Here is a 25,704-nt window from a genome sequence, read left to right as displayed (position 1 = left end):
CTATAGTGTGATTATTTATGTTGTCCGAGAAGATATATGCAAATAGAATTATCTATCTGTACATATATTTACCCCAGTGCTGGTACCGGTTGTTAAATTTTTCTAACATGTGATATGATTTAACTTACAGAGATGTATACATATATTTTGCATTTTGAATACAGCTATTACCACTATCTGACAGCAGGAGTGGGCAAGCCAAGCAGAGCAGACTTATTCATGTAATGATTTTCTGTTTTCCTTTAAAGAAAGAAAAGTTTGATTTATAGTTGCTACATGCTAGTACATGCCAGGATTTTGTAGAGAAAATAAATTACACAAGGGTATTTTTCGTATTCAAAACTTTACTCAAACAGTTGGTGTTTACAAAGAGTGCACAGACTTAATGCTGCTGTGGAGACAGACCCAAAGGAAACCCAACAGTAGCCAAGATCATAGCTAAAAAGTATCTGCAAAGGTCATCCTACAGAGGTTCGTAATTCTCTGCACAAGTCTGTTTTAAAGCAGGTTCAAGGAACTGCAAATGAAAGCAAACTCACTTAAATCCAAAAATGAGCTGTCGTGGAGTTTGTTGTCATCAGGGATTGAACTATCATCTGAAACTACAATCTCTAAAGCTAGCATTTATCAGAAACACAAAAACTCCACTTGGTTGAGGCAATAAGTCGAAAACAAAACGAAAATAAAAAAATAAAATAAAAAACACCAAAAAAAATGCTCAGAAAGAAGATAACAATAAGCTATTTGAACAACTTTAGCAATAATAATCTTTACCTCCCGAATTCACTGCAGAGCAAACGCGAGCCTCAGTTTAAACAGCATGTCTGAAAACCAGTCAATATAATAAATATAAATACATCTGAGGTTTTCTACAGACTGTGAAAAGGACATGACAAAAATAGCTTTGTTTTCAAACTTGATGCACTTGCATAAATAAAAGTATAGTAATAACATTAATTACAATAATTATAATAAACCAAGGTATTGTAGGCCCTCTGAAGTGTAAGGCTTGGGCCTGTAAAACATGTCAAACGTCCTCTGTCTTCACAGTAGATGCACAATGACAACTATGTATGGGTGAACTACATACTCGTATACGTATTTCTCAACCACAAAATGTAACGCAATAAGCAACAAGATCAACCGTTGTTAAAACGGTGACAGAGAATTTTAGTTCTTTGGGGTTTATGATTTGACACAATTCTTCATAACTCAAACTGTCAACAGTCAACGGCTACAGTGTGTCTGCATCAGTGGAGAAAACAGAGTTGAGAAAACCTCCATCAACAAGTTTCTGTATGGCAAAAATTGTGAAAACATCAGTCTGAATCAGTGAATTGTGATTTAAATGAGAAATATGTTTCTGCTGTAGAACATGTAGTTTTTTAGTCAACAGTTGCTAATCAGGGTGGCAGAGAACAAAGAAAATATCAAATCTTTTTCACATTTAATTCATTAATGGCTTCTTCCTGAAGGAAAGAAAAAAACGATGAAATGGGGGAAAGCAAACAATCTCCAGACTGCAATGGGACATGAATGTCGATGAATATTATTCAAAGCACACAAGAGTCAGTTAAAGTCCCAGCCGTAGTTTATAAATATGGAGCCTGACAGGCCGTGGAAGAGCAGGAGGGGCGGTCAATCCTTTAAGCAGTACCCTCAGAAAGAAAAGGATGTCACTCCATGATGGCTCGATAGATGACCGGCTCAATGTAGTCCTCTCTATATCGAGAATTGATGACCCGCTGCCTTTTGGTGTTCTGCTTGACATCGTTTTGCGCGAAGAGCTCGAAACGCATGTCTGATGCCACCGACTGAAAACCGAAAAGGAGATACAAAAGTTACTGCTTAGTTCTACAGTTGTGATGCAAACATACAGCTGCAATTGCACAACAAAGTTGGCTAGCTGTGAAGAAAAGAAGTAAAAAAGAATACGGTCACCAGTCCCACCCTGCAGCCTTCAAAGTAGATGCACCTATGGGACCAATTTGAAAATCCTACGTCACCTCATTCTCAAGCTATCGTGTTCACAAAGTTTGGTGTCCATGTCATCCACCAAGCAGGGTGATGACAATACCCTATTAGCCTTTTAGAGCTGAGAGGTAATAAAAGCAGACTGCAAAGTTCTGCAAAGCTCATAAACCCGTTATTACTCATAACAGAACAGATAAATAGTTAAAGATTAATCGTCCCCTCATAAATTACCAACGGTCTACACTTTGAGAACTGACTGCTGTCCTGTTCTTGTCTGACAAAGGATTCTAGTTGCTCAACAGTCTCGGCTCTTTGTTGAACTTTTCACTTCATGATACTCAATGTTTTCAGTTGGTGAAGGCCAGATTCTTTATGTATGAAACCACGCTGTTGCAATAGCTGCAGTACGTGGATTTGCATTATTTAGTGGAAATATACAAAGTCTTCCCTGAAAAGGTGTCATCTGGATGGGGCACTTGTTGCTCTAACACCTGTAATACCTTTCAGTTGTCACGCTACCTTTCCAAATATGCAAACTGTCAATTCCACGTGCACTTATGCACCTCCCATACCAGCGGAGTGCTGATTATAAGCTCCTCTTCAGTCTGGAGGGTGTAATGTTCATGTTTTCCAAAAAGAATTTCAAATTTTAACCACAGAACAGTTTCCCAGTATGTGTCAGCCAATTTTAAATGAGCTCTGGCTCAGAGAAGAGAGCAGTGATGATGGCTTCTTTTGCTATAACCTGCATTTGTGGATGGCACGGTCAACAGTGTTCACAGACAGTGATTTCTGGAAGTTTTCCTGAGCCCATGGAGTGATTTTAATGCAGTGCTGCCTGACGGTCTGAAGATCCCAGGCATCCAATACTGATTTTGAACCTTTTCTCCTGGAAATTGGGAAAAGGTCTGAAGACCATTTCTCCAGATTCCCTGAATCTGTTGGTATTATGTACCGTAGATAAGCGGTTCCCAACCCCCGGGCCATACTGGTCCATGAGTCGTTTAGTACCAGGCCGCGAGAGTTGAGGCTTGGGCGTGTGTGCTTTCTATGTTCTATTGTAAATAAAATATGAGTTTAAGTTATTCATTCCACTGTTTTTAGTTACATTTTACACAGCATCCCCAACAACTGGTGTCATATTTATTTCCACATAACATAAAGCATTGAGATTTTTAGCTCACCATCCTTGACTTGACCCGTTTAGGCAGATCCTCATCTAGAGTGTAGATGTCTTCCCGCTTGACAGAGATTTGCGAGCCATCCTCAAATTCCACCTACACACACACACACACACACACACACACACACACACACACACAGGAAGTGCTTAAATTAAAGCGTATTTGAATATTTCTACTCCTCATACTGTATTGTATGTGTCACATAATAATTTTCTTCATAGCCAGAGTAGAATTCCCATTTATTCCCACCTAGGGCAACAAAGATTAACATCATCAAGTAAGTGTAACAAAAAGTGAAATGTCTGACTCTGCTCCTGACTGATGTAAAAGGAAAGTTCGCCTCCCTCAGGCATTAAATGTCCTCGCTCTGATATTTTATCCTGTTGGATATTAAAGTGAATTTTTCTCATCACGACCACATTAATTCTTGTTTTAAAAGTATAATTGTATTAAAGAAAAACATTTTATCTACATTAAGCTTGACAAATTTTTATGTGATTCTTCTTTGTGCCAAGAAATTCTTTAAAGATATTCAAACACACTGGATTCATGAGAATGCGACAAACTGATCTACCATCAACACTCGCATAAAGGCTCCTATTTTCTGTTTAGAACTTAAAAAACATGACTGATAAAGACCCTTCATCTTAAAGTATTACAAAACTGGTTAGCAACCATCTGTTTAACATGACAAAATGTTAATTTTTAAACCAGACAACCAAGACTTTACAATCATCCTAACCCAGCATTTTATGTGTTGATGGAGTCTAATCAAACAGAGTTGAAGCTGATGAGGATCAGAGGGATAAATGCATGTTTACCAGGTACATGGGGATGGAGTGGGAAGCTACAAACTTGGCTCCATATATCAACCCATCTGTCCATCGAACTTGAACAGCGTCACCTTTGGCAGGTGGGCCGAGGCGGACGCAGTCCCGGTTCTACAAACACATTTAAACAAATATTGACCTCAGGCCATCTGAAAAGGGAGGGCATTTAGAAATGGAAAATTTGAGATCAGCTTTAGCTATCTGAGAGGATTATTAACCTCAATATCCTCAGGGAAGAGGTTGTCGCTGAATGAGCCGTCGTCAAACACCACTTCATAAAACGTAGCCGTGGTTAGCTCCAGCAATTCGCTCTGGTAGTAACGGCCATTCTTGTATTTACAGATCACCTTTTGGCCCACTACCAGTTCCTGCATGGCAGCTTTGCTGCGCTGTGGAAGACAAACATACTGAGTGTTAATCAAATGTTATTACTTTAAAGTAAATTTTTTCCCATAGTCCCAAGATAAAGGGTAAGATGGTGGCTGTAGTGCAATAAAGATAACTCAGAGAAATGGATTAGCAGGTTACAGCAATGTTTAAACACTATCCCTGCCCCATTGTTCAACAAAAGATATGAACACTACACATGAGAACCAACACAAACTGGTAGTCACAACAATACCATGGAGACTGTCAGAGCAGGTTTATTGTGTTATTCTTCTCCAGTTAGTGAATCAAAGCTTCAACGTGCAAAAGCAGAAATCCCTGTGGTAGCTTCCAGCTGTTATGGTGCTGCACAGCTGACTAAGCTTGTGCTGGAAGCTACAACGGGAGGCAAGACAGTCCTCACTTTATAAAAGCATCTTGTTGCAAAGACACTTCATCAACTGATAACATAAACCAAAAAAAAAAAGAAAAAAAAGAGAGGAATTTTAAATGCTACACAACTCATGCCACAGTTCCCAACAGTAGTGTAAACAACATCAACTATTTTAATGGGTATATGGACACAATGAGCTGGAGACTGAACCACTTAAGCAGCGGTGCAGCGTGGGGCAAAGAGTTACATTAAAGAAGTCATTTCATCATTTCTATTGAGCACTCTGGCTGAATTTTCTTTGTGTACAGGCTGTGATCAGCTGACCTGTGCGCCTACTCTGATATTTACCGCTCTTTTGTGGATCTAGCAAACTGAATTCCACAAGATACAGGCAGAGGGCTATATGGCTGATTTCCAACCCTCTAAACATTATGAAGCTAGTACAAAAGGTAGAATTTAATGTGTGAAGCTAAACGAAATCATAACCTTGAATTTATATTGACGTCTGCTACCCTTAATGAAACCAAACATGACCACAGCTTCACCTGCACCAGTCCAACACAGCACATCACTGTAAACTGTAAACACCACTGCAAATTAGCAGCTTAGCTTCCAACTGCCTAGTACATATTTTTCTTCAATTCAGCAACAAATCTGATGTGTGATTTAGGATGTGATGAGTAAGTGTCTCTAACAGTACGATGTTTAGACATGTTGCTAGACTGCAACATTACACCTGAACTTAGAATGTATCACAGGGATGAGACGGAAAAAAAGATGTGTTGAAGGTGTAAGGAGACCATGGGATGGCATTATGTTCTTATTATGACCCAGTATCTCTATACATTCAGCTGGAAGCGCATGAAAAAAATAATTAATTTAACAGTATTCATTAACCTGCACATCAAACTTAATTGCTCTTTAAATCAAAGTCCCAGACAGCTATTCAGGGTCATTTTAAAGCTTGCTGATAATGTGGAACTAACACTTCTTTACAGTGAGGAACTGAAAACGTTTCTCTGAAACAATTTTAAGACAAAATTCACAGAAAAAGCAGTGTAAGCTCATGCTGAGAAAAAGGCAAATTTGTTTGTCGTTTCCTTTCACTGGTAATCTGTTTTACACCTTAAACACATCTTCACAGGACAGTGTCTTCAGAAATTATTACTGGCCGGACTGGGACTCTCCACGATTACCTCAGGTATGGCTGGTGCTCTATGCCTGTGGCAAGTGATGAAGACAATAAATGGCCAGTCATCTGGGTGCATGAGGACACCAGCTGCCTGAGCACATGTGGGGTGAAATGCCGTGGAGCAACGCCCATGGGAGCACTGAACACAGCAGCCTTTCACTTCCCTCTTTATCCGTTTCCTGCAGTACACACATTTCTACGGGAGAAACAAAGACAAAAGAGTGAAATAAGGGGGTGAAATTAAGTGTTCCATATTGTAAGTGGGAGGCTAGGAAAAGGAAAAACATGAGAAGCAAAGAAGGAGAAAAGAAATCGTCTAAGCCAAGCAGGGAGGATGAGAGGAAGGAAGTCAGAAATGAATTATAAAAGGCACACAAACTGAGATGCAGACATGCTGGAGGAAATTACACAGCTTCCTGTTGACAATTTAGTGACATCATATATCTTATTTAAACACACGTAAAAGTAGATCCTTTGACAAAGGTTCCTTTGTGTTACAGACGCGTAACAATGCCAACAAGGCCAACTGTCGTAACTGAATTCCTGCATTGTTTCCTTCAGAATGCTTAGATCTCAAACAAACTACAAGATAAGGATAGTGCAATCCTTTTACATTATTTTGAAATTTACTTCGGTGAGCTGACAGGAAGCTAAAAAAGTGTGTGTGTGTGTTTTTCTTTATTTTTAGAACATACAAAAACAAGAAGTAAAACTGTGGTGACAGTACAACAGGCACCACAGTAGTTAAACAGAAGTGATGTGTGAACTCATGACATTCCAAGTGCCCTTGTGCTCGGAAGTGGAAAACACACACACACACACACACACACACACACACACACACACACACACACACACACACACACACACACACACACACACACACACCTTACTGTGTCATTTGCATTCCATGGCAGATGCATTCCACATTCACAGGAATATCCCCAAATCTACAAAACGCGTGGCCTTGTGTGGGTCACCGCACTCATGTGTAACCCTACAGTACACAGCTGTACTGACTTACCAGTCTGAAACGTGGCAGTGGGATGGCAGAGAGGTCAACGGGGCTCCGCTCAGTGATGTTGACAAAGCGAGCTTCCAGCACAGTTATGGCACACAACACATGAACCCACCTGTGTGAAAGGCAACATGAATTGGATTTCACAGAAAGAGTATGTTACACCCAGAGGGCATTATACAGCAGTTGTTTTGTTTGCGCTCAATTTTGACAGCCCTATTAAAGATTAATATCAGTTTGTACATGCTCCAGATAGCGTTTCTACAAATTCTTTAATTCTCACTCGCTTTTGCAACTTTGTACTTTTGTGTTACATGCAGCAAGAACTCCTCATTGTTAATCCATTTAAAAAACTCGGTGCTTTTCCTTTTGCCGTGATGTTTCAAAGAGCCGGAAAGTAAATAAACAGCAGACAGAAATTATGCAGGTCGAATTGTCTCACGATTCACACATGCGCAGAAAAGTGTTTTCAGGCGTTTCAGTGGATGAAAAACTGTTCTGAAACGATTGAAAACGATAGTGTGGACGCGGAGCGTTTTTAGACGAAAACGCCGTTTTCAACTTTATCCGGATTAGTGTAGACAAAGCCTTAGGGATACATGTTATTGTCTACACATATTCAATACTAAATAAATGAATGAAACTGTAAAAAAAATTAAATCATGTATTTTCAAAAATCTAAAGATAAACTAGTTTCTCCAGTTGGGCTGAACTCAAGATGACTTTTGAATGATATCACTTTGACAGTGTGAGGAAAATCTGCTATTTGAACTTCAGCACACTGATAACGCTCTACTCTCAAACAGGGTGTGACTAACATCATCTGGGCTAAAGGATTTTGCCTTCAGGCGCTCTCAACATAAATTCAGTACAGCTCCTGGACTCGGGTGCGTGTGAGAATGCATGTAGTCAATATAGTCAAGATAGTCAATCTTTTCTATTTGGGTAACCACAGATGTTTGTTTGTTTGCACAACACACATATGAATTTGAAAAATTTGATTAGTTTAAAGGTCTAATGGATGAGATGATTTCAGAGGTAAGAGGTTAAAGGAAGCAAAAATTACAGCAGTCAAAGAGAATGACAACAATTTTATGACATAATGTCACGACTGAGCGTGATTGACTGAATCCAAGAAGCAGGGAAATGTTTTCCTGACTGAAGTTCTTACAACTTCAAACAAGTGAACAAAGGTGGAGGCAGAGCCCCAGTTTCAACCTCAACATTACTGTGTGTAAATGACAAAGTTGTGCTTAGAATATCATCACTTGTTTATTTCAGTACTTCTTACTTGTCATTGTTGGCTCTCTGTAAAGCTCCTCCTCTCAGGGAACACAGGCAGCAGTCCTGCAAAAAGAAACATGCATCATATATTTTTAGCTGTAGTATATGATTCATTTCTCTTATTACACCAAACTGAATGTTTTGATTAGGACAGTATGTTGTTCTTAGTCTACACTGGAGGAAAACCACAATTATGTAAAAGATTTGCACGAAAAAAAAAAAAATCAATCATATGAAGCTTAATCTTGTCTGATCATTTGTTTGTCCTACAAACCCAACAGACATGTGCTAGAACACGAAAAACCACTTCTGCATGTTTCAAGTAAATAAACCGCTGAGTGTCGCCAATAAACAAAAAGCTGCACAACATTCATGAAAGAATCACATGCAGGAAAAAAAATTCTGTTTATTTTGCTTCTAAAAATTTGGACAAAAAGACTTGAATGTATCAAGTCTCTTAAAGCCATTTAAAGCTATGCTAGGCAGTAATATTCACATTTTATTATCTTGTTAATATTTACTTTTCTGTGAATAAATATAAAAATTATTGCAAGCTATTTTTAATAGCTTTCTATACACTTTCTATACACCTTTTTTAGAAACCTTTATACAAGATATAAACCAGAAAAGCACTGACACAAGATCTGTGAATCATGGGGAAGTAACAGCTTAATGTGGACACCCTGAATCCTGATTAAAGCCCTAAAATTCGCTAAAAACAGAACAAGGAAATCTGTAGCAATAACATTTTAAGTAAACCTACCAAAAAAAACCAAAAAAAACCTTTTTAGTCTACTTAAACCATGACATCAAGTTAGATAAGACCGAAAACTTCCACAAGTAAAAAACACATAAACACAAAACTACATAACATCGTCTCAGGCTTAATGAAGTGTACAGTGGAGCACTGCCCACTAGTGGTCAGAGGGATTTAGACTATCTTCAGGAGACATTCCCAGAATAGTTCCCTATTGTTTTGAGCTGATGGGAATGCTGAGAGCAAAGGAAATTTTCAGATAATCTTTTAAAACAAAAGGTGGAAAAAAAATACATGTCCACCAAGAGGAAGGGGCCACTAACGCTATCTCTGCAGAGAGGAAGCGACGTCATACAGAGCCAAGTTTTAATGATGCGGCTCTCAGTTCTGTTTACCCCCCAAAAAACAACAAGCCAATTCTGTAGTGCTGACGTGAACAGTTATGCCTTATTCTGTATCATGAAATATGTTGTCGTTATTATTATTATTATTATTATTATTATTATCAGTAGTAGTACAATGTTTTGACAGAGAGAAAGAGCTGGCATGTGCACATATGCAGACACCTTTGTTTAAAAAAAAAAAAAAAAAAAAAAAGTATCTTCACACTCACAAAAATTGCCAAGAGATTTTTTGCAGTCGGAGCTGCAAATCATTTCAACTTCAGTCAATTAAATTCACAATTGAAGTTTATCTGTTATACAAGTTCTGAAATTCTAGTTATTGGGGAACAGTACCAATGATTCATTCCTCTGAGGAAGGTAGCCGTGAACACAGCATGTCTTTACTGGTAATCCTTTTATGTTACCTTCCGATTTTTTGTTTCAGGTACTTTCAGGTAGCGAGCTGTTCACATCTTTTTGTGTGGGTATAACCACCCCATGTTTATATATTTTAAGTAAGGAGTACATGTATTGGTTTCAATGCAACCACAGAAACTGATATTTCAATGCCAATGGCCCCACAGTGTGTGTTACCATCCTATATGGTGAATGTGGCTCAGCACAAATTTATTCTTGGCCTGTAATACAGTAGCTTTGTTTACATCTTACCTCATCTAATTTTACTTTACATTTAACACTTAATTAAAGACATACACACATGTTTTTTGTGTGTTTTAACAGACATTCCTCCGTTTCTTTTAGCAGACAACAGAACCGCTATGAAAGAGTGACACAAATGGGGCCCATTAAGATTCCAGTGGTAAGCTGCTTCCATTTATGAGCCTTTCCAAGCAGCAGGCTACACTGCTAAACACTTGATTTTACTGTAACATAATCAACATACACAAGCTAACACTAATGGATGTGATGCCATTTAGACTAAATACATGTACTAAATTATTCATTTAGATACAAGTTTACAACTAAGCAGGGCTAAAGACTTATTTAAAAAAAAAAAAACGAAGGACATGCCTTCATTAACTAACCTCAGTGATGGCGTCAGCCTCACAGCGGGCACACAGCCATTCATCTAGCTCTGCATCATCCCTGGAAATGCCATAGCAACCTAAAACAAAACCAGAAATAAACAAACTCAGACATTTCAAAGCTTAAAAGGGCAGAGATGCTAAAATCAACTTTTTGCTTATTCTTATTTTGCTTTTCTAAGTATAATATTTTTAAACCATCAACTGTTAGCAGTGCAGAAGGTATTTAAAAAACCAAACTGAGGGCTACTGTTTGCAGCAAATTTTCCACTTTCATTACTCCCCATTTATGTTCTCTGTGAAGCAAATAACTCTAGCACGTCATTCAGCAAAACCATTCACTTGAGACTTTGTGCAGCAGCTGCTAGAGGAACTGGCTGAATCGTTTTAAGCGTCAAAGGGGTGTTTATGTATTCATCTTTGATGTGCCTGAATTATGGTTTATTAAAGTAGCTTAAGAAAAAAAGCAGCTGAGTGCTAGTTTCCTAAAGAAAAACAAACAGGTCTGGATGTACTAAATGTAATTACGATTTAATTTAATAATCCCTCAGCCTTCTTCTAACTATTTTAATAGATGCATCAGAGAAAATAGGCTTACTTGTATGTACACGTACGCAGCACTGAGTGCAGCTCACCAGGCGGCTGGTACCATCCTCAGCTACATTAGGGTTAGACAGCTGCCCCTCCCCGCTGTCAGTAATCTTACTGGACTGGGTGTTAAAACACATTTCAGGGATCAGTGGTTTAGACCACTGTTGGCTCCCTGGACGGTTCACCAGTGTCACACTAGAACTCCCAGTATTGGATTCAGACTTAAAAGAGAAAAAGTTTAGAGGTTTGTTAGCATCATTGTTCTCCTCAAATTCTGATTAATCCAGTACTATGGTAACTGTAGGAAACATGCAGCATATTTATTGCAATCTTTATTTAAAGAGGTATATTAATATATCTAACACATTATATTATTTGCAAATGCATAGTTGCTCTTTCTACAACAGAAGCAAGGATATAATATAGATGAATACAAGACAAACCGATTTACTAATGTTTGCGACACACAGTTCACTGCTAACTGTGACAATACCTAACAGCAAAAAAACATGTCTTTTTTCCTCCTTGACATTTAAATGAACTGAGTGTGTCTGTGTTTAGAAAACAAGAACTTTTGTGAACCACTTGTAAAACTAACCACACCTACATAGACTACACATGGTTTTGTTAATTTAGGCCCTTAGTTCCTACCTGATGGTGAGTGTAGAAGAGCAGGCAGATAGAGCAGTAGGGAGCCTGTTGGCCCATGCGTTTGTTATATTCCCTCTCTGCAGCAGGGCTAAATGGCAGACACTGCCATAACTGGGTTAGTGGCTTTGCCCACTCCTCTTTCTCCTCTTGGATGACCTGCACATCTACATATAAATCTATGGATAACAGGTGTGGCATAAATGAAGGAAGGAGATGGTGAATCCATTATGTTTTAGGAAGACAAGGTGAAGTGATAAAACAAAAACATTAACCACCTTAGTCTTAGAAATTTACAAAACTTGAGTTCATTTATTAGCAGATATAGCAAGAAAAAGATATGGAAAAAAAATTTAAGCCTAAAACAAGACATAAAATCATTGTGGTAAACACAGTACTTGGTAATCTGGCGAACTACACACCACACAATTACACAGAGGATCTAAAATACTACGTACCATCATCACTGTGTGCCTCCCTGAACAGAGGATGATGACGAGGCAGCTTACACAGCTGTGCTTCCTGCTGGTTCTTGACAGGCTTGCAGTACGACTGCTCGTCTGACACCTGCTGTAGAAAGAAGTGCATAGCAAGACATAACTAAAGGACACATAATGCATGTTGTAATAAACACATACAAAATTAATTTGCAGTGAGGTCTACCTACAATCAGGCATAATGGAAGCTCTGTACTGATATGCACACTTTTCCAGATAAAAATCTGATCCAACCGTGCCTTTAAGCTTCTGGTCTCAGGTATTAAATACTTACATGATGAATCTGAGGAATCACCTTCAGCTCATCGCGCACTGGTTTCATGACAGGAATGGTGTCTTTCAGGATGACAATGCCATTATCCACGAGGGGGGATTGGATATTCTGTAGTTTAAACAGCATGAATTACATTGAACATCTCAGATTTTAGAATAATGGCTATTAAAATTCAACACGCCAACGAGAGAGATTATAAAAAGACTATGATGTTAATAGAGATTAGTGTGCAAACATCATACACAGAAAGATGCACCAGTACAGAGCAACCAGACAGTCCTGTGGCTGTTTTAGTTTGGACACTCACATGCGTATTACCAAAGCAAGCGCTTTTAGTGAAACCTAAGATTGTTCATCGCACGGTGAGACAATTCCCTTTTTGGATGTTAGTTTGTTAGCCTACAAATATACGCCCGTTCCCCATCACTTCCTAAATTTGTTAATCAATCTGCATGAATGTCTTAGAGTTAAAGATGTGTGCCCTTCCGCTAGCTAACTTTTGTTCATGTAATAAAAATTAATTTTTACCAAAACTGCTATTAAATAAATCTAAACAATATCGTAACATTGCATTGCATGCATCATCTGGTGATCAAGCTAGACCCAATTTCCACTACAATCAGGATTACCAACATCTGGAGAGCTTTTCTGAGTTATTTTACAACACTCAGATCCTGACAAATTATATTTAACTCATCTCAAAACAAACTGCAACAGCATGCCTGTGTTACGTGTACGCTATTGACATAACTTGCACATTTACATTGCTGCTTTTTTTTATTAAATACATTTTGCTCAACAATTTTTCATGCAGTGACACTCTGGGGTAGTTAAAATGTCCTGTTAGCCACATCTGTAAATAAGTGTTCATCAAGCTAATAGTGCCTGTAATTAATTACTTGCAAATAAGAAAAACAATAAATATTAGTGCTGTCAAAATTAACGCATTAACGCAAATTAATCCGCGATTAAAGTTTTTTTAACGCAATTAACGCATCTGGAGTGCAGAATGACTCAAAATCCCTGAAATGTTTCTGTCAACGCAATTCGGGCAGTTTGATGAAGCATACGCTAGTCGGGGATGCTGGTAGGACTTTGGGTAGTGTGTCACCCAGCTTGCGACAAACCACTCACGGAGCATCGGGGACTCAGTAAGTCTACCTCAGAAATATTAACTGACATAATTGCCAAGTGGATTGCAACAAAATGCATATGCATATGTATTAATATCGTTAAGAACACGCGCTTTACATAGCTTTAGTTCCTCGTTTCAAGGACTTGAAGTGCCTCACCAAGAGTGACAGAGTGGATAAATGTTTCAAATCAAATCAAAATGTATTTCTATAGCACATAATAATACAACAAAGTTGACTAAAGTGCTTCACAGTTAGTCAGAGCAATAGCATAAGAAAGAATAAAAAGAAACAGTTAAAAGAAACAATATGAACAATATGGGTAAAACAAACAAAAAAAGCCAAAACATAACTAGCTTGAATCAAAAGCCAGATTAAAATAATACGTTTTAAGACGCAATTTAAAAGACTGGATGACTCGGAGGAACGAATAAAAGGAGGGAGGCTATTCCAGAATCTGGGAGCTACGACAGCAAAGGCCCGATCACCTCTGGACTTCTGACGAGACCTCGGTTGCATCAGGAGCTTTTGATTGGAAGATCTAAGTGTCTTATTAGGGATATACAAATGGAGGAGTTTGCATAGATAGCTGGGAGCCAAATTGTTTAAAATTGTAAAGGTAAGCAAGAGAATTTTGAAATTGATACGATATTCAACAAGGAGCCAATGTAGGTTGGCTAAAACCGGTGTGATGTGGGCATAATTTCTAGTACCAGTTAAGAGACGCACAGCTGCGTTTTGAACTAACTGGAGCCAGTGAATAGAGGAAGATGGGAGGTCCGAGTACAGGGAATTACAGAAGTCTAATTTGGAAGTGATAAGAGCGTGAATGAGCTTTTCAAGGTCCTTCAAAGGGAGTTATGGCTTTGCTTTAGATATCTGACGCAGCTGGTAGAAACTGTTTTTTTACCACAGAGGAGATCTGTTTCTCAAGTTTAAAAAAAGCTGTGCAAGAAAACACCAAGGTTTATAACAGTGAGCGAGAGATGGCTGGCAAGGGGCCCTAAGGCATCAGTTAGTTGTTCCAGTGGGGTGCGATTATCAAAAAATATAACTTCTGTCTTATCCTCGTTCAATGTTTACAAAGGTTTTTGTGAACATAAATGTTCAAGATGTTCAATAAACATTTTAAGTGCATATATTTTCCCTTTTTTCCTCGAGTCTGTTTGCTCATGCAAAATGAAATGCGATTAATATAGAATGAAAATGGATGATATTTAATCATGATTAATCGACAGTAACCCTATGATGAATCTGATTAAACATTGTAATTGTTTGACAGAACTAATATATATTATATGTTAGTGTACACTTACCAATTAGTATATAGGTTTTTTAAAAAGTTGTATTTCACAGGAGAGAACCTGTGCTAAAAGATTGAAGAAAACTATTCAAACTCTCTTTGAATACATTATTTGTATTTATTTGCCATTTACTTCATTATATTGCATAAATGTCAGTTACAAACTTAAATATGAAGTTGCAAAAAATGTAATTGCAACCAGGCTAGCGATCAACTAACTGCGATTAATTATAGAAAAATGTGAGATTAATTAGTTAATTTTTTAAAATCTATTGACAGCACTAATAAATATGTTTTTATTATTAGTTTGTTTGGCGTTTATGAACAGCCGTTTTTGCCATATGACTATATACAGTGCTACAGTGAAGATACATGTCTGTGTTCTTATATGAGTGAACAAGCAGAGAAGGCCTGAAGAGGAAGAAAAATAAATTAATTGAAATAAATCAGCCATAGCGCAGATTTTTGCCTGTCAGTTTAATATAATCTGAGGGAGGATCTGCACTAATCCATGAATCATCATTTCTCATGCTGGGGTTAGTCTACTCAGAGGGAAACTTATGTTTTGAGTTGTCACATCTGCTTTCTAGGAACAGGCGTCAGTACTAGAGAGCAAAGATGTGATTAAAAGCTGCTTTGGCCAGCCTGCTGGTACCTAGACAAAGATAACAATGCATGCACTGTGGCCCGTGTTCAAACATGCATACAACACAACACTGACCAAATGAACAAATATAACAACTGACATCTTTCTCCCATTACATCTTTAATGTATTTGTCTATTATAAAAACATAATTTTTTTAATTTTCATAATAAAGAAATATAAAAACAAAGTCAAACCTTTCTCTTGTTACTCTTGGGAGCCTCAGTTTCCACTTTGTTCACATCTTGTGGCTGTGTGTGAACCAGCGGGGAAGCAGGCTTGCTTATGGGCTCAACTTGAGGCTTCTTGACTTCAGCCAGAGCTTCGACAGGCACGGACGTTTTGGGTTCATGTTCTTCTTTCTCCGTCACCACAATGTTTTGTGCTTCTTGTTCATTCTGTGCTACTTTGGTCATAGTGATTTCAAATTGAGGCCGTGCCTTCATTTGCTCACAGTGCGGCACCTGAGATGAAGATGGAACCGGCGTTAAGGTTTTGTGCTGGAGATGGCGGGCCTGGTGCTCTCTGGCATAGCTGTGCACATGTAGCTGTGTGGTGGGTTGCCGCTGCGTCTCTTGACTGTAGCTCTGCACCTGAAGAATATCTTTAGGACTCAGAGTCCTGTGGAATAGCAGACTGGCAACACCCATTTTGCGGGCAGGCTGAGTTCCAACTTCTGTCCACATAGAGGCTGCTGAGACTGAGAGATGCCCGTTTCTGGACCTGGACTGAGATGAGATTGCAGGTGCACGAGTCTTGGTATAATGAGGAGGGCAGCCACTGTCACCCTTACTTTGGGACAGGCCCCTGTGAAATGGATCCATTAGCGTGAGCTTGGTTGGAGTGACAACCAACTTTGGTGGGCCTGTAAATTAAATGAAACAGAAAATAAGTTTTGCTACACTGTTTAACTCCACCATCAAGCAGTAATTGTTATTGGACTCTTGGTTGCCATACAGGAATCAGTGAGACGGTATTAATACCTTTATTTCTTTTGCCATCTTGTGCCACAGCCCGTGGAGGTATAAGACTGAGTCTAGGACGCTTTCCATACTGCTCTTCATCGTCTTCATCTTCAACCTGAGGCACAACTTCTTCGGGCACTTCCAGACACACCCGGTGTCTTTTGGTCTCTATTCTTTGTTTAGTGCTGAGATTCAACAAAACAGATGTGGGATTTGTGAATACTATATCAGATTTGCCCAGTTTCATCAATGTTTTTCTACCATTTAATTTGAAGTAATGTGAAGACATATTCTAAACATATGTTGTAAAAACAAGATACCTATTATTACATCAGTGAGATTAACCCATGAACACCATATGTAACAGTAAAACACATGTGAAGAACATGCAGAATGAATACTTTTGATACCTTAAGGTAAATTTGCTAATAAAGCACACTTGTGAAGTACTTAATTGCTACTGTTACAAAAGGGGAAAGGAACTAAATATCTTAATATTCTGCTAAAGCTGGTTTTATGGTCCCACAATAGGTGGCACCCCCGCTGTCAGCTCAACTCCAGCGACTGCCCATCTTCCTACAGTGTGCACTGTTGCCAAACAGAGGCAGTGTACAAAGTATGTATTAGAACCAGTCTATGAACCACTCTTGCTTGTACTCTTATAGCCAGCCGTGGACAAGAGTAAAGTTATGACATACAATGAGATAAAGTGAAACCACGTGTAAAAATACTGGCAGCAGCCACTGGTACCCCTAAGCCCCCCCATAGCTACAGCCATGGTATCAATTTCAAAATTCTATGTCGCATTGTTCTCAAGCTATCACATGACGAGTTTGAACCCAAAGGTCAGAGGTCACATGGTATCAATTTCAAAATTCTATGTCGCATTGTTCTCAAGCTATCACATGACGAGTTTGAACCCAAAGGTCAGAGGTCACATGGTATCAATTTCAAAATTCTATGTCGCATTGTTCTCAAGCTATCACATGACGAGTTTGAACCCAAAGGTCAGAGGTCACTGAGACCAAAACTCGTCCAAGATTGTTAGTAGATACACCTATAATGTCAATTTGATGCTCGTTGTCTTCATAGAGGAAAAGTTCATTTTCACGAGGAGATTCATTTGTACAGTAAATGGCCCACCTCTTCCACTGTCCGTCCTCCCCACAGCTCTTGATGGAGCTAGTCTCACTGCTGCTGGTGATGTCATTAAATGACTCATCCAAGAACTCCTTAGCTTCTGGGGTGGGTCGTGAATGGTCAATGGGCACCAGGTCTCGGCCTTCCAGCCACTGTTCGTAGCGATCTGGCTGGTATTTTTTCACAAAGACATCCATGGAAATCTTCACCATGTCTCTACGGCATGAGCACTAAAAGGGAAAAATGCATACACAGACTCTCTTTTAAGTAATAATAAAACGTATTTCTTTCCACTAAGATAAGAATCAAATTGGTTCTCCGACACTGAATGACTCTCCTCACCAAAACTGCCTGCTTGCCATATTCAATCCATCTCTCTGTAGCAAAGTTGGTGGACTCTGCACAGTTGAAGCCGTGGTTGAAACCAGCATGATAGGAATAGGGGAAAGTGATCATGAACTCCCCAGCCTCCTGAGTAATCTAATGAACAGATAATAAAACAATAAGCAAGTGCAGTTCTTGCATTTAGCCTGTGTCGTGGCTAAAAATACAATAAATTGTTACAAAAAAGTTACCCTTTCGAATGGAATGCTGTATTTCTTTAGTACAAAAGGAGAGATCAGTGTCATCTTGTGCCTTAGAAAGGCATCACAATTCTGAGCGCTATTGGGAAAGAAGCCTAGAAGGAAAGAGATCAAATCTCTTGTGAAATATGAAATATTACAGTACAAGAATCCATGACTGTGATGTATTCATTGTATAGCTATATAACACATATCTACAGAAAATATCCTACTGGCCACCTACCTTGAGCCAGACGCTCAAATCTTTTCCCGTGCTCTGGAGGAATACAATACCTGCAGACAGTCAAATGCTGAAAATTACTTTGTGCATGTATCCATCTGCCCTAGATCTTTTCAGCCTGGTTTCTATGCATAAGTTAAGTTGAATGCTTTCTTTCGTTTTAACACTGTGTACACACATAACAGTTAACTGCTTTTTCTGCCTCTTCTTTAACACCTTGAGAGACAAAACTGTCTAATGTAAATGAAAACCATCAAAGGCCTCAGCAGCCACGCATGAAACAGCACTCATGCCCAACCCGCAACCCCCAAGTTTCAAGCAGACATGAGAAACCACTATTTAACAGAACAACAACAACAAAAACAACACTATGTGCAAGTTACCATTAGATAAAACAAATTACAGTTGTAAATCAATTAACTAACTAGCATGCATCTTTACCATGATTTAGGTTCTCCAAAGTGCAAATAATTGATACTGTAGAGGTCCATGTCCTCTGTGTGCCATGGAAAGGTGGTCTTCCACATGCCAAAATACAAGTAGGGTGTATTAACACCCTCAATAGTGATGCCGTTGTCACGCTCCACAGTATCCAAAATGGTGTCCAGATGGCAAATATTCCACTCCCTGACATCCTACCAGTAAACAGAAAGGAAACAAGATATTTTTTTAAAATGAGACTCAGAAACAGAATCAGTCAGTACAGTATGATCAGTGATGTCATCAGCTTGTGTGCCGGGTGAAATAATGCTAACTCACTGGATCATACAATGTTCCATTAACATCTGCCCCATATAAAGGAGCATTAAAGGTCACGTTCTTCCAGTACTTCCTTTCCAGCTCCTCAAAGTTATCATAATGTGGACTACAGTACCTGTAAAAGAAGAAGAAAAAAAAAACAAACAGTTTATTAACATTGACCCCGTACACAGATTTAAAGCATGAAAATATTGAATATGTTAGTATTAGTACTCAAGACACATCAGAAAATAAAAATCTTCAACCTCTTTAATTTTGCGCTTCTCACCTGTTGCTGTTGGCAACCCTGCGAAACTCTCTCACCGTCATGGATCTCCTCTGTATGTTGTACTGCGTGAAGAGACCTGACACACCTGTCACAACCTGCTGAATGGGTGCAGGTATCACCAAGTCATCTATGTCGTCATAAGAATGTCTGGGCTTCCATTCTTTTGGTGGGACAATCTTGGAAGAAGACATTAGACAGTGAAGCTTTGAAAATGGCTAGATAAAAATATCAAATAATGGCCCAAGTGTTAGCATATGTTGTGTTAGCACTTACTTTAGCCAGGCCTGCTTTATGTGCTCCCTTCGACTCCATATATGCAACATAGCGCCTGAAATCCTTGAATTCCTCAGCAGTGGGATAAAAAGTCATAATCCCTTTGGAAGCGTCCGAAGCCATTTCCAAAACTTGATGGCAGCGCCTGCAAATGTAAATGGTCAAAGTATTTTGTGGCATGCAAAACGAAACACATTTAAGTGGAACTTACATGTCGCTCTTCACACATAAAGAGTAAACAAATAATTTTATTTTTTTCAATGTAAAGTAAGGTACTGTGCAAACGTCTTGAGCCACAGCTTTTATATAATATTTTTTTGCTAGGAAAATGAGAAAGATCTGCAAACATACATGGAAATACAGTAGAAGGCAAAAAGAGTCTGACAGTCAATATTTGACCACCTTTATCCATCAACACAGCCTGAACTCTCTTAGCCAAGTCTTCTTATAATTTCTTTATATTTATATAATGTCTTCATTGTTATTCTCTTGTGACTCAGCCTTGGGCTGGTTCTTATATAGCGCTTTTCTACTCTGAGCACTCAGTGCTTTACACAACTTGTCTCATTCACCCAGTCACACAAGCACTTCTATGTTTTTTTTGATGATGATTTGAGCTAAAACTTTCAAAAAACAATTTCTACTCGATAAAACCTGTTGACACTGATTTTCAGACCAGTTCTTGGCTAGTCTGGCATACCTCAGCCTTTCCTCCCCATTCCTCTTCCTTAAGAATGGCTTCTTCACAGCCATTGTTCATTGAGACCATTTCTGATAAGGCTTCAGTGAACAATAGATGGATCTACTTAAGGGATATGACTTTTGAGATAGTGTTCATCTGTGTAGATTGTTTGTTTTTTTTTTTCTTTTGGGTCTGCCACTTCTTCAGTCCTCCAGTGTTCATACACACTATAGACCACACTAAGATATACGTAGATATAACATAGATATAAGTAAGCTTGTTGGTGTGAAAATACTGTAATATACATGTCAATCTGTGCTACATTTAGGCTTTTTTATGGATTCACCAAAACAAATAGAGCTCGAAAATTTGACGTCAAAATCGCAAAGGATTGTAGGTACGAGTGGCAAGTGGTACTAGTGCACGCAGGCTTTCACAAGAAAACAGTCACACAGTGATAAAAAGAAGCACAAAGAATGGCAAGAAGCTGTTGCATTATTAACTGCAATACCCGGTCCCATGACAGCCACAGGAAGCCGACGGGTAAAAAGATCGGTTTTTATCGGATTCCGCCGTGGAAGAAAAATTGTTCAAGCCGTGTTTCCGAAGTAACAAAGAGCCGACTGATGGCCTGGATTGCAGTGATTCGAAGACAAAATATAACGTTCCAGAACACTACAGCTTACATGTTAGTCTGCTCCAAGCATTTCCACAAAGGTGAGTCTTTTGTTGTAGTTATTACATAATTTATCATAACATAATTGTTGATGTAGGTTACAAATAAGTCTTATATTGATTTGAATTGAATTCGCTGCGCTGTGCTGCTTTGTTTGCTGTTGCTTTGTAGGAAAACCAGCCTACAAAATGCTGAAATGCAATCCAAACTGGGCACCTTCTATCAACATGGGTCATACAAAGTTTAAAGCTGCTACCACAGCGAGATTTGATCGGTTAAAAGGGAGCGCGAAATCAAAACAGCCACGAAAAGTCCTGCACATATGTGCCCAAGCGTTGTATTGAAGCAATCAAGTGGTTCAAGGTTCAAGGTTCAAAGTTACCTTGAACCTTGTATTGAAGCAATCAAGTGATGAATAACTGTTTTACAGTATGTTGATTTGTTTCTCACTGAAGTAGCTAATAAAGCACAATGGAATACAGTTTTGCCTCCTTCCTGTAGGATTCTATAATAGAATGAAACAATGATGCCAGTTATAAACAAAGACAATAAATTGAATGAATTATGAAACACTTGTTTTGTTTCTATTGGAAACCCTTTCACTCCTTTGATTTTTTTCCTCGTACTTTTTTGGTTTTTTTGCCCTTTTCGTCAAGTCTGTCTTTGTACGGACCTGCCGTGTTCTCCTTCATTTTGTACATAACTGTTTTTGGGGCAAATAAAATGTAAGTAGGGATTAAAACCGCAGAATTAATGATTACCGGTACTGGAAATGCTAGCGCTTAATGCAGTGTTTTGATTTTGCTGCCACACGTATCTACAACGCAATGCGCGAAAGTCACGTGGTCTGTCGAGCTCTATTGGAACAAATTACTTACTTAACAAATCAAACCCTCTGAAAATGTGCAGGTAAAAGAACTGGACTGAAAATAAGTGAAAAAGCAGCCAATGTCTAAAGAAAAACTATGAAAGACCTTCAAAAAACAGTCAGAAATTATTGCTTGAGACCAATTTTAAAAATGATAAGTCTGGCTCCTTGGAAGCGAAATATATAGAAACAAGTAGTGGCTCAAGACTTATGCACAGTATTTGATTTATATTTATGATTTTATTGATATTATTCATAGTGCAACTCAACTAAATCTTTACGCTGCAGTAAGCCGCCGTCAAAATATAGTGTTATAAATACTAGTAGTTTCAGTTGTTGTGCCAAAAAGTGATTGCCTGCCAAAAAGTGATTTCCAATGTTTCTGTGTATTTTTTATGTGTAATATCTTTATGTACGTTCGTAAACAGACTTCGGTGAACAGGGTTTACAAAGGGGTTACATATAGAATTTAAAAAATTATCTGTTTTTCAAGTATCTTTACAATTCTGTGTTATTGTACTTACATTATAACCAATCCGGTCCTTTATCCCCACTTAAAATATTTTTACAGAACTATTGTAATATTTGCTGGAATTTCTGCTGTGCTGTTGGCCAGCTTACTCTTACAAAAGACATTTTTAATGTTAATGACATTTTTTAACTGCATAAATAAAGGTTATATAAAAGTCACTGCCAAAAACTGATTGCGGCTTCTACCTTGTTACACGAATGTTGTTTGTGGCTCAAGATGACTTTATGTCATCCATAAGGGATGCATTTGACATATGTTTACCATATTATAGCCCAACAAGTTACTTATAGCAGTTTAAATATGAGCAATCAGTTTTTGCCACAACACCGTCAAGACCGTCACAGCGCCTCAGTACTCAATACGTCCTGTAGTGGGCGCACACCACGTAAACGTTTACCATTGAATTAAAACGCTCCCACGGTCTTGCACAGAAAACATAACCTTATTTAATGCGAAATTGTCCTTAAATGTCCTTGTTGTCTGTTCGCACTTGCACACTTGTAAGTTTCAGCATTGCATTAACGTGGAACAAGCTAGCCTGTTAAGTACTGTGACCGCCCCCGAAAAACCTGCGGCCATTTATCCGTCTCTTTAATTCGGACTCGCAGATGAAGTCCACGAAACAAATATTTGCTCATTTACAAACTTGCTAAACAAACAGGAAACGATTCATGTAACGGCACTTAATGTTAGCATTAGCCACTATGATAGCATAGCACTGGTGTCCGATTTAGCTCTGGTGACGTCCGCAACACTGCAAACTAGGACATAGTACTGAAAGTGAACTGTGTGACTAAACCTTAATTCCAAAGTGACAGGCAACAGATTCGAGAAGGCTTTCGTTAACTAACCTAACCTTAGTTCACGTTAACACCGACATGGGTTGAGACTATGCTCCGTATTACAATTTCAACCAATGCTAGTATACACTATCCAGCGAATTCGTATAGTGTCCTCTTTGCAAACTTGCACAGCGGTAGCTTGAGTTCTTACATCACAGGTATATAAAATTATTCCAAAAAGCATCGTTTGAAATGACTATTCGGGTTGAATTACACAGACAACAATAAAAGTGAAACTACCATTTGTCAAGTCAATGATGTTTTGTCAGGAAATAGACTGCACCCTGAAAGGGCTAGCATCGCCCTCTACATATTAGCATCGTAAGTTCAGAAGTTCACATTCTACGACGAAGACAGCTCGACATGCACGTACCTACCACCGCTGCTTAATTCTCTCAGAAGCAGTCCCTCGCGTTGTTGATATCGTCGTAATCAATACAAGCGGCCACCTGGAACATAACAGACAAAACACAGCTTGCTAACTAAGCCCCCTGTGAGTAGACCAGTATCCTCCATTACCAGCTCTACGCATGTACACGCTCCTCGGATTTTGTTTACCACAACACGCATGGGAGACGCTTAGCCAATCATAAAGCCACTCTGAGTCACGTCATAAGACCGCAAAAACCGTCTTTCTGTAACCATAAGATTTGACTTGACAGTATCGGTCAAGGGAATAGTTCACTTTTTACCTATAAACGATGGATATCATTGTATTTTATTTTTTAACACATGTTGCTAAGATGTTCATATTACAGTTTTTATTCTTTAAAGTTTCAGCTCAAGATAATATAGAAAAAGGTAGGCTATTCATTCAGTAGGTTATAGAAAGTTTTGTTAAAGGGGTCCAGCTCTTCAAATGCAGGTAGACAGATTTCTGCAGTATCCACAAACATGCTAAACATACAATAAATGCTAATAAAAGCACTAATACATAAATACTACGAATAAATACACATTTATTACGACAGAAAACTATACTGTAACCTGGTGAACAGTGTACAAGAGTGCATTACAGTACAGAACAGTGGAGAAAGTTCCACACTGACCTCTGGACAGCAAGGACAGGGCCAGTTGCAACATCTGATGATCAGAGGTATTTCTAGTGAAACATTTTAATGTTTTTCTCTGCAATTTAAATCCTATAGTCAACGACAATACAGCAAAGACATCATACGAAGTGCTGAAAATTTTTTTTAGTGTCAGCCGTCTATTTCACAAGTTGAAATAGCAGCAAACAAAAGCTGAATAGGTTAAAAAAAAGTTTTAAAATAATGTTCCTCAATTCAACAACAGCAACTCAGAGAAACAGGACATGGCCTCACCTTATTTAAACTCAAGTGAGTTCCTTTCTAATGTTAGAAAATTGCCACTTTTTTCAGTAGATAGTAACTCAAAAGTTATATTCAGACTGTATCATCTGTTTAGTTTAGTGTCTCCTTTTTTGAAATTGTAAATGCCGTGGTTGACTGAGCTTTCTTTTGTATCACCCTGACAGGATTAACATGTTTTCACACCATCTCAGTGGGGAGTGCTTACGCTTCCTGAAGTGGGAAAACCCCCATACTTTTGTTCTGAATTAGAACATGCCTGCTGTCTTGTATAGAAAGCATAAAATTGTATGATGTAAAAATGTGTAATAAAATCCTTTACAGCTGCTTAACAGACAATGCTGCAGGACAAGCTAGCCTGAAAGATTCTGGGAATGGCTCTAACTGCACCCAAATTAACTATCTATGTAATTCTGCCCCACTGTTCCATCTCAGCCAGCAAGTACCTGCATATTTGCAGAAATAAAAGACAAGACCACATGGTGAAAATAACTGGTGTATAACCTAACTGGTTATGTGCAGAGCAGCCCAGAGAGGCTGTGTCTCTCAGAAAAAAAGATGGAGAAAGTTTTTAGAATATTATCAGAATATTTGGTGCAGAAAACTAGTTTATGTTTGATTTTTTGTGCTGTTGTTGTTGTTGTTTTTTTTTTTTAGTGAATCAGAGTTGTAAATGTAGTATCTGAATAGCTCAGAATTCAAGACTGCTGCCGTTATCCAGCTGGAGCTGGCACCTACCCTGCTTTGACCTCTCAGTGATGCAAATCAGCTCGTCCAGAAAACTGTTCCTAACCTATGCAAATAGGAAATAAAAGGAAGCGACTGCCTTTTCTTCCTAATTCAAATAGTTTTTCCTGCTCTTGTAGCAAATGAGTTGCGTAAAGCTTCACCCCATTCAGATAAAGCAGTTGAGCCAAAGAGGCGCAAGTAAATTTGATACGATTAACTGTCAAAAAAAGAAGAAGCTGAGACCCAGTGTATGAAATTTTGTTAAATTAAAGATTGTTTTTGCTTGAAAAATAGAAAATAATTTTTTCATTTTGATG

General features: G+C 38.5%; 1 protein-coding gene across 4 annotated transcripts; it reads right to left on the bottom strand.

Moving 5' to 3' along the window:
* Positions 1–310: 310 nt before the first annotated feature.
* Positions 311–23,858, bottom strand: kdm4ab (lysine (K)-specific demethylase 4A, genome duplicate b). 4 transcript variants are annotated; one of them, XM_085388596.1, is made up of 23 exons: positions 23,701–23,858; positions 19,728–19,872; positions 19,455–19,630; positions 19,187–19,301; positions 18,869–19,062; positions 18,431–18,480; positions 18,199–18,302; positions 17,966–18,103; positions 17,627–17,853; positions 16,502–16,668; positions 15,716–16,383; positions 12,439–12,546; positions 12,126–12,237; positions 11,671–11,846; positions 11,027–11,240; positions 10,429–10,508; positions 8,250–8,305; positions 6,965–7,073; positions 5,945–6,136; positions 4,207–4,377; positions 3,980–4,099; positions 3,159–3,251; positions 311–1,814 (listed from the first exon to the last, which is right to left on the bottom strand). In XM_085388596.1, exons 2-23 carry the CDS (start codon positions 19,848–19,850, stop codon positions 1,677–1,679), a joined length of 3,531 nt encoding a protein of 1,176 aa, XP_085244722.1. In that variant the 5' UTR covers positions 19,851–19,872; positions 23,701–23,858; the 3' UTR covers positions 311–1,676. The 4 variants fall into 4 exon arrangements, with proteins under 4 accessions (XP_085244722.1, XP_085244724.1, XP_085244723.1 ...); XM_085388598.1 differs by having other exon boundaries at positions 12,126–12,234; XM_085388597.1 differs by having other exon boundaries at positions 23,705–23,858.
* Positions 23,859–25,704: the final 1,846 nt, after the last annotated feature.

This window comes from Rhamphochromis longiceps, linkage group LG18, assembly GCF_057381845.1.
Source record: "Rhamphochromis longiceps isolate RC_006_pf linkage group LG18, R_longiceps_female_GT1.1, whole genome shotgun sequence".
Taxonomy (NCBI): domain Eukaryota; kingdom Metazoa; phylum Chordata; class Actinopteri; order Cichliformes; family Cichlidae; genus Rhamphochromis; species Rhamphochromis longiceps.
Note: the sequence above shows the minus strand (reverse complement) of the source record. Positions and strands in the feature narration are given on the sequence as shown.

Coding starts and splice junctions, on each gene's coding strand:
- kdm4ab (XM_085388596.1), bottom strand. CDS start 19,850: ATGGCTTCGGACGCTTCCAAAGGGATTATGACTTTTTATCCCACTGCT. Junction 18,481..18,868: donor TTTGGAGAACCTAAATCATG/GTAAAGATGCAT, acceptor GACTGTCTGCAG/GTATTGTATTCCTCCAGAGC. Junction 4,378..5,944: donor GAGCACCAGCCATACCTGAG/GTAATCGTGGAG, acceptor TGTCTTCCACAG/CGCAGCAAAGCTGCCATGCA.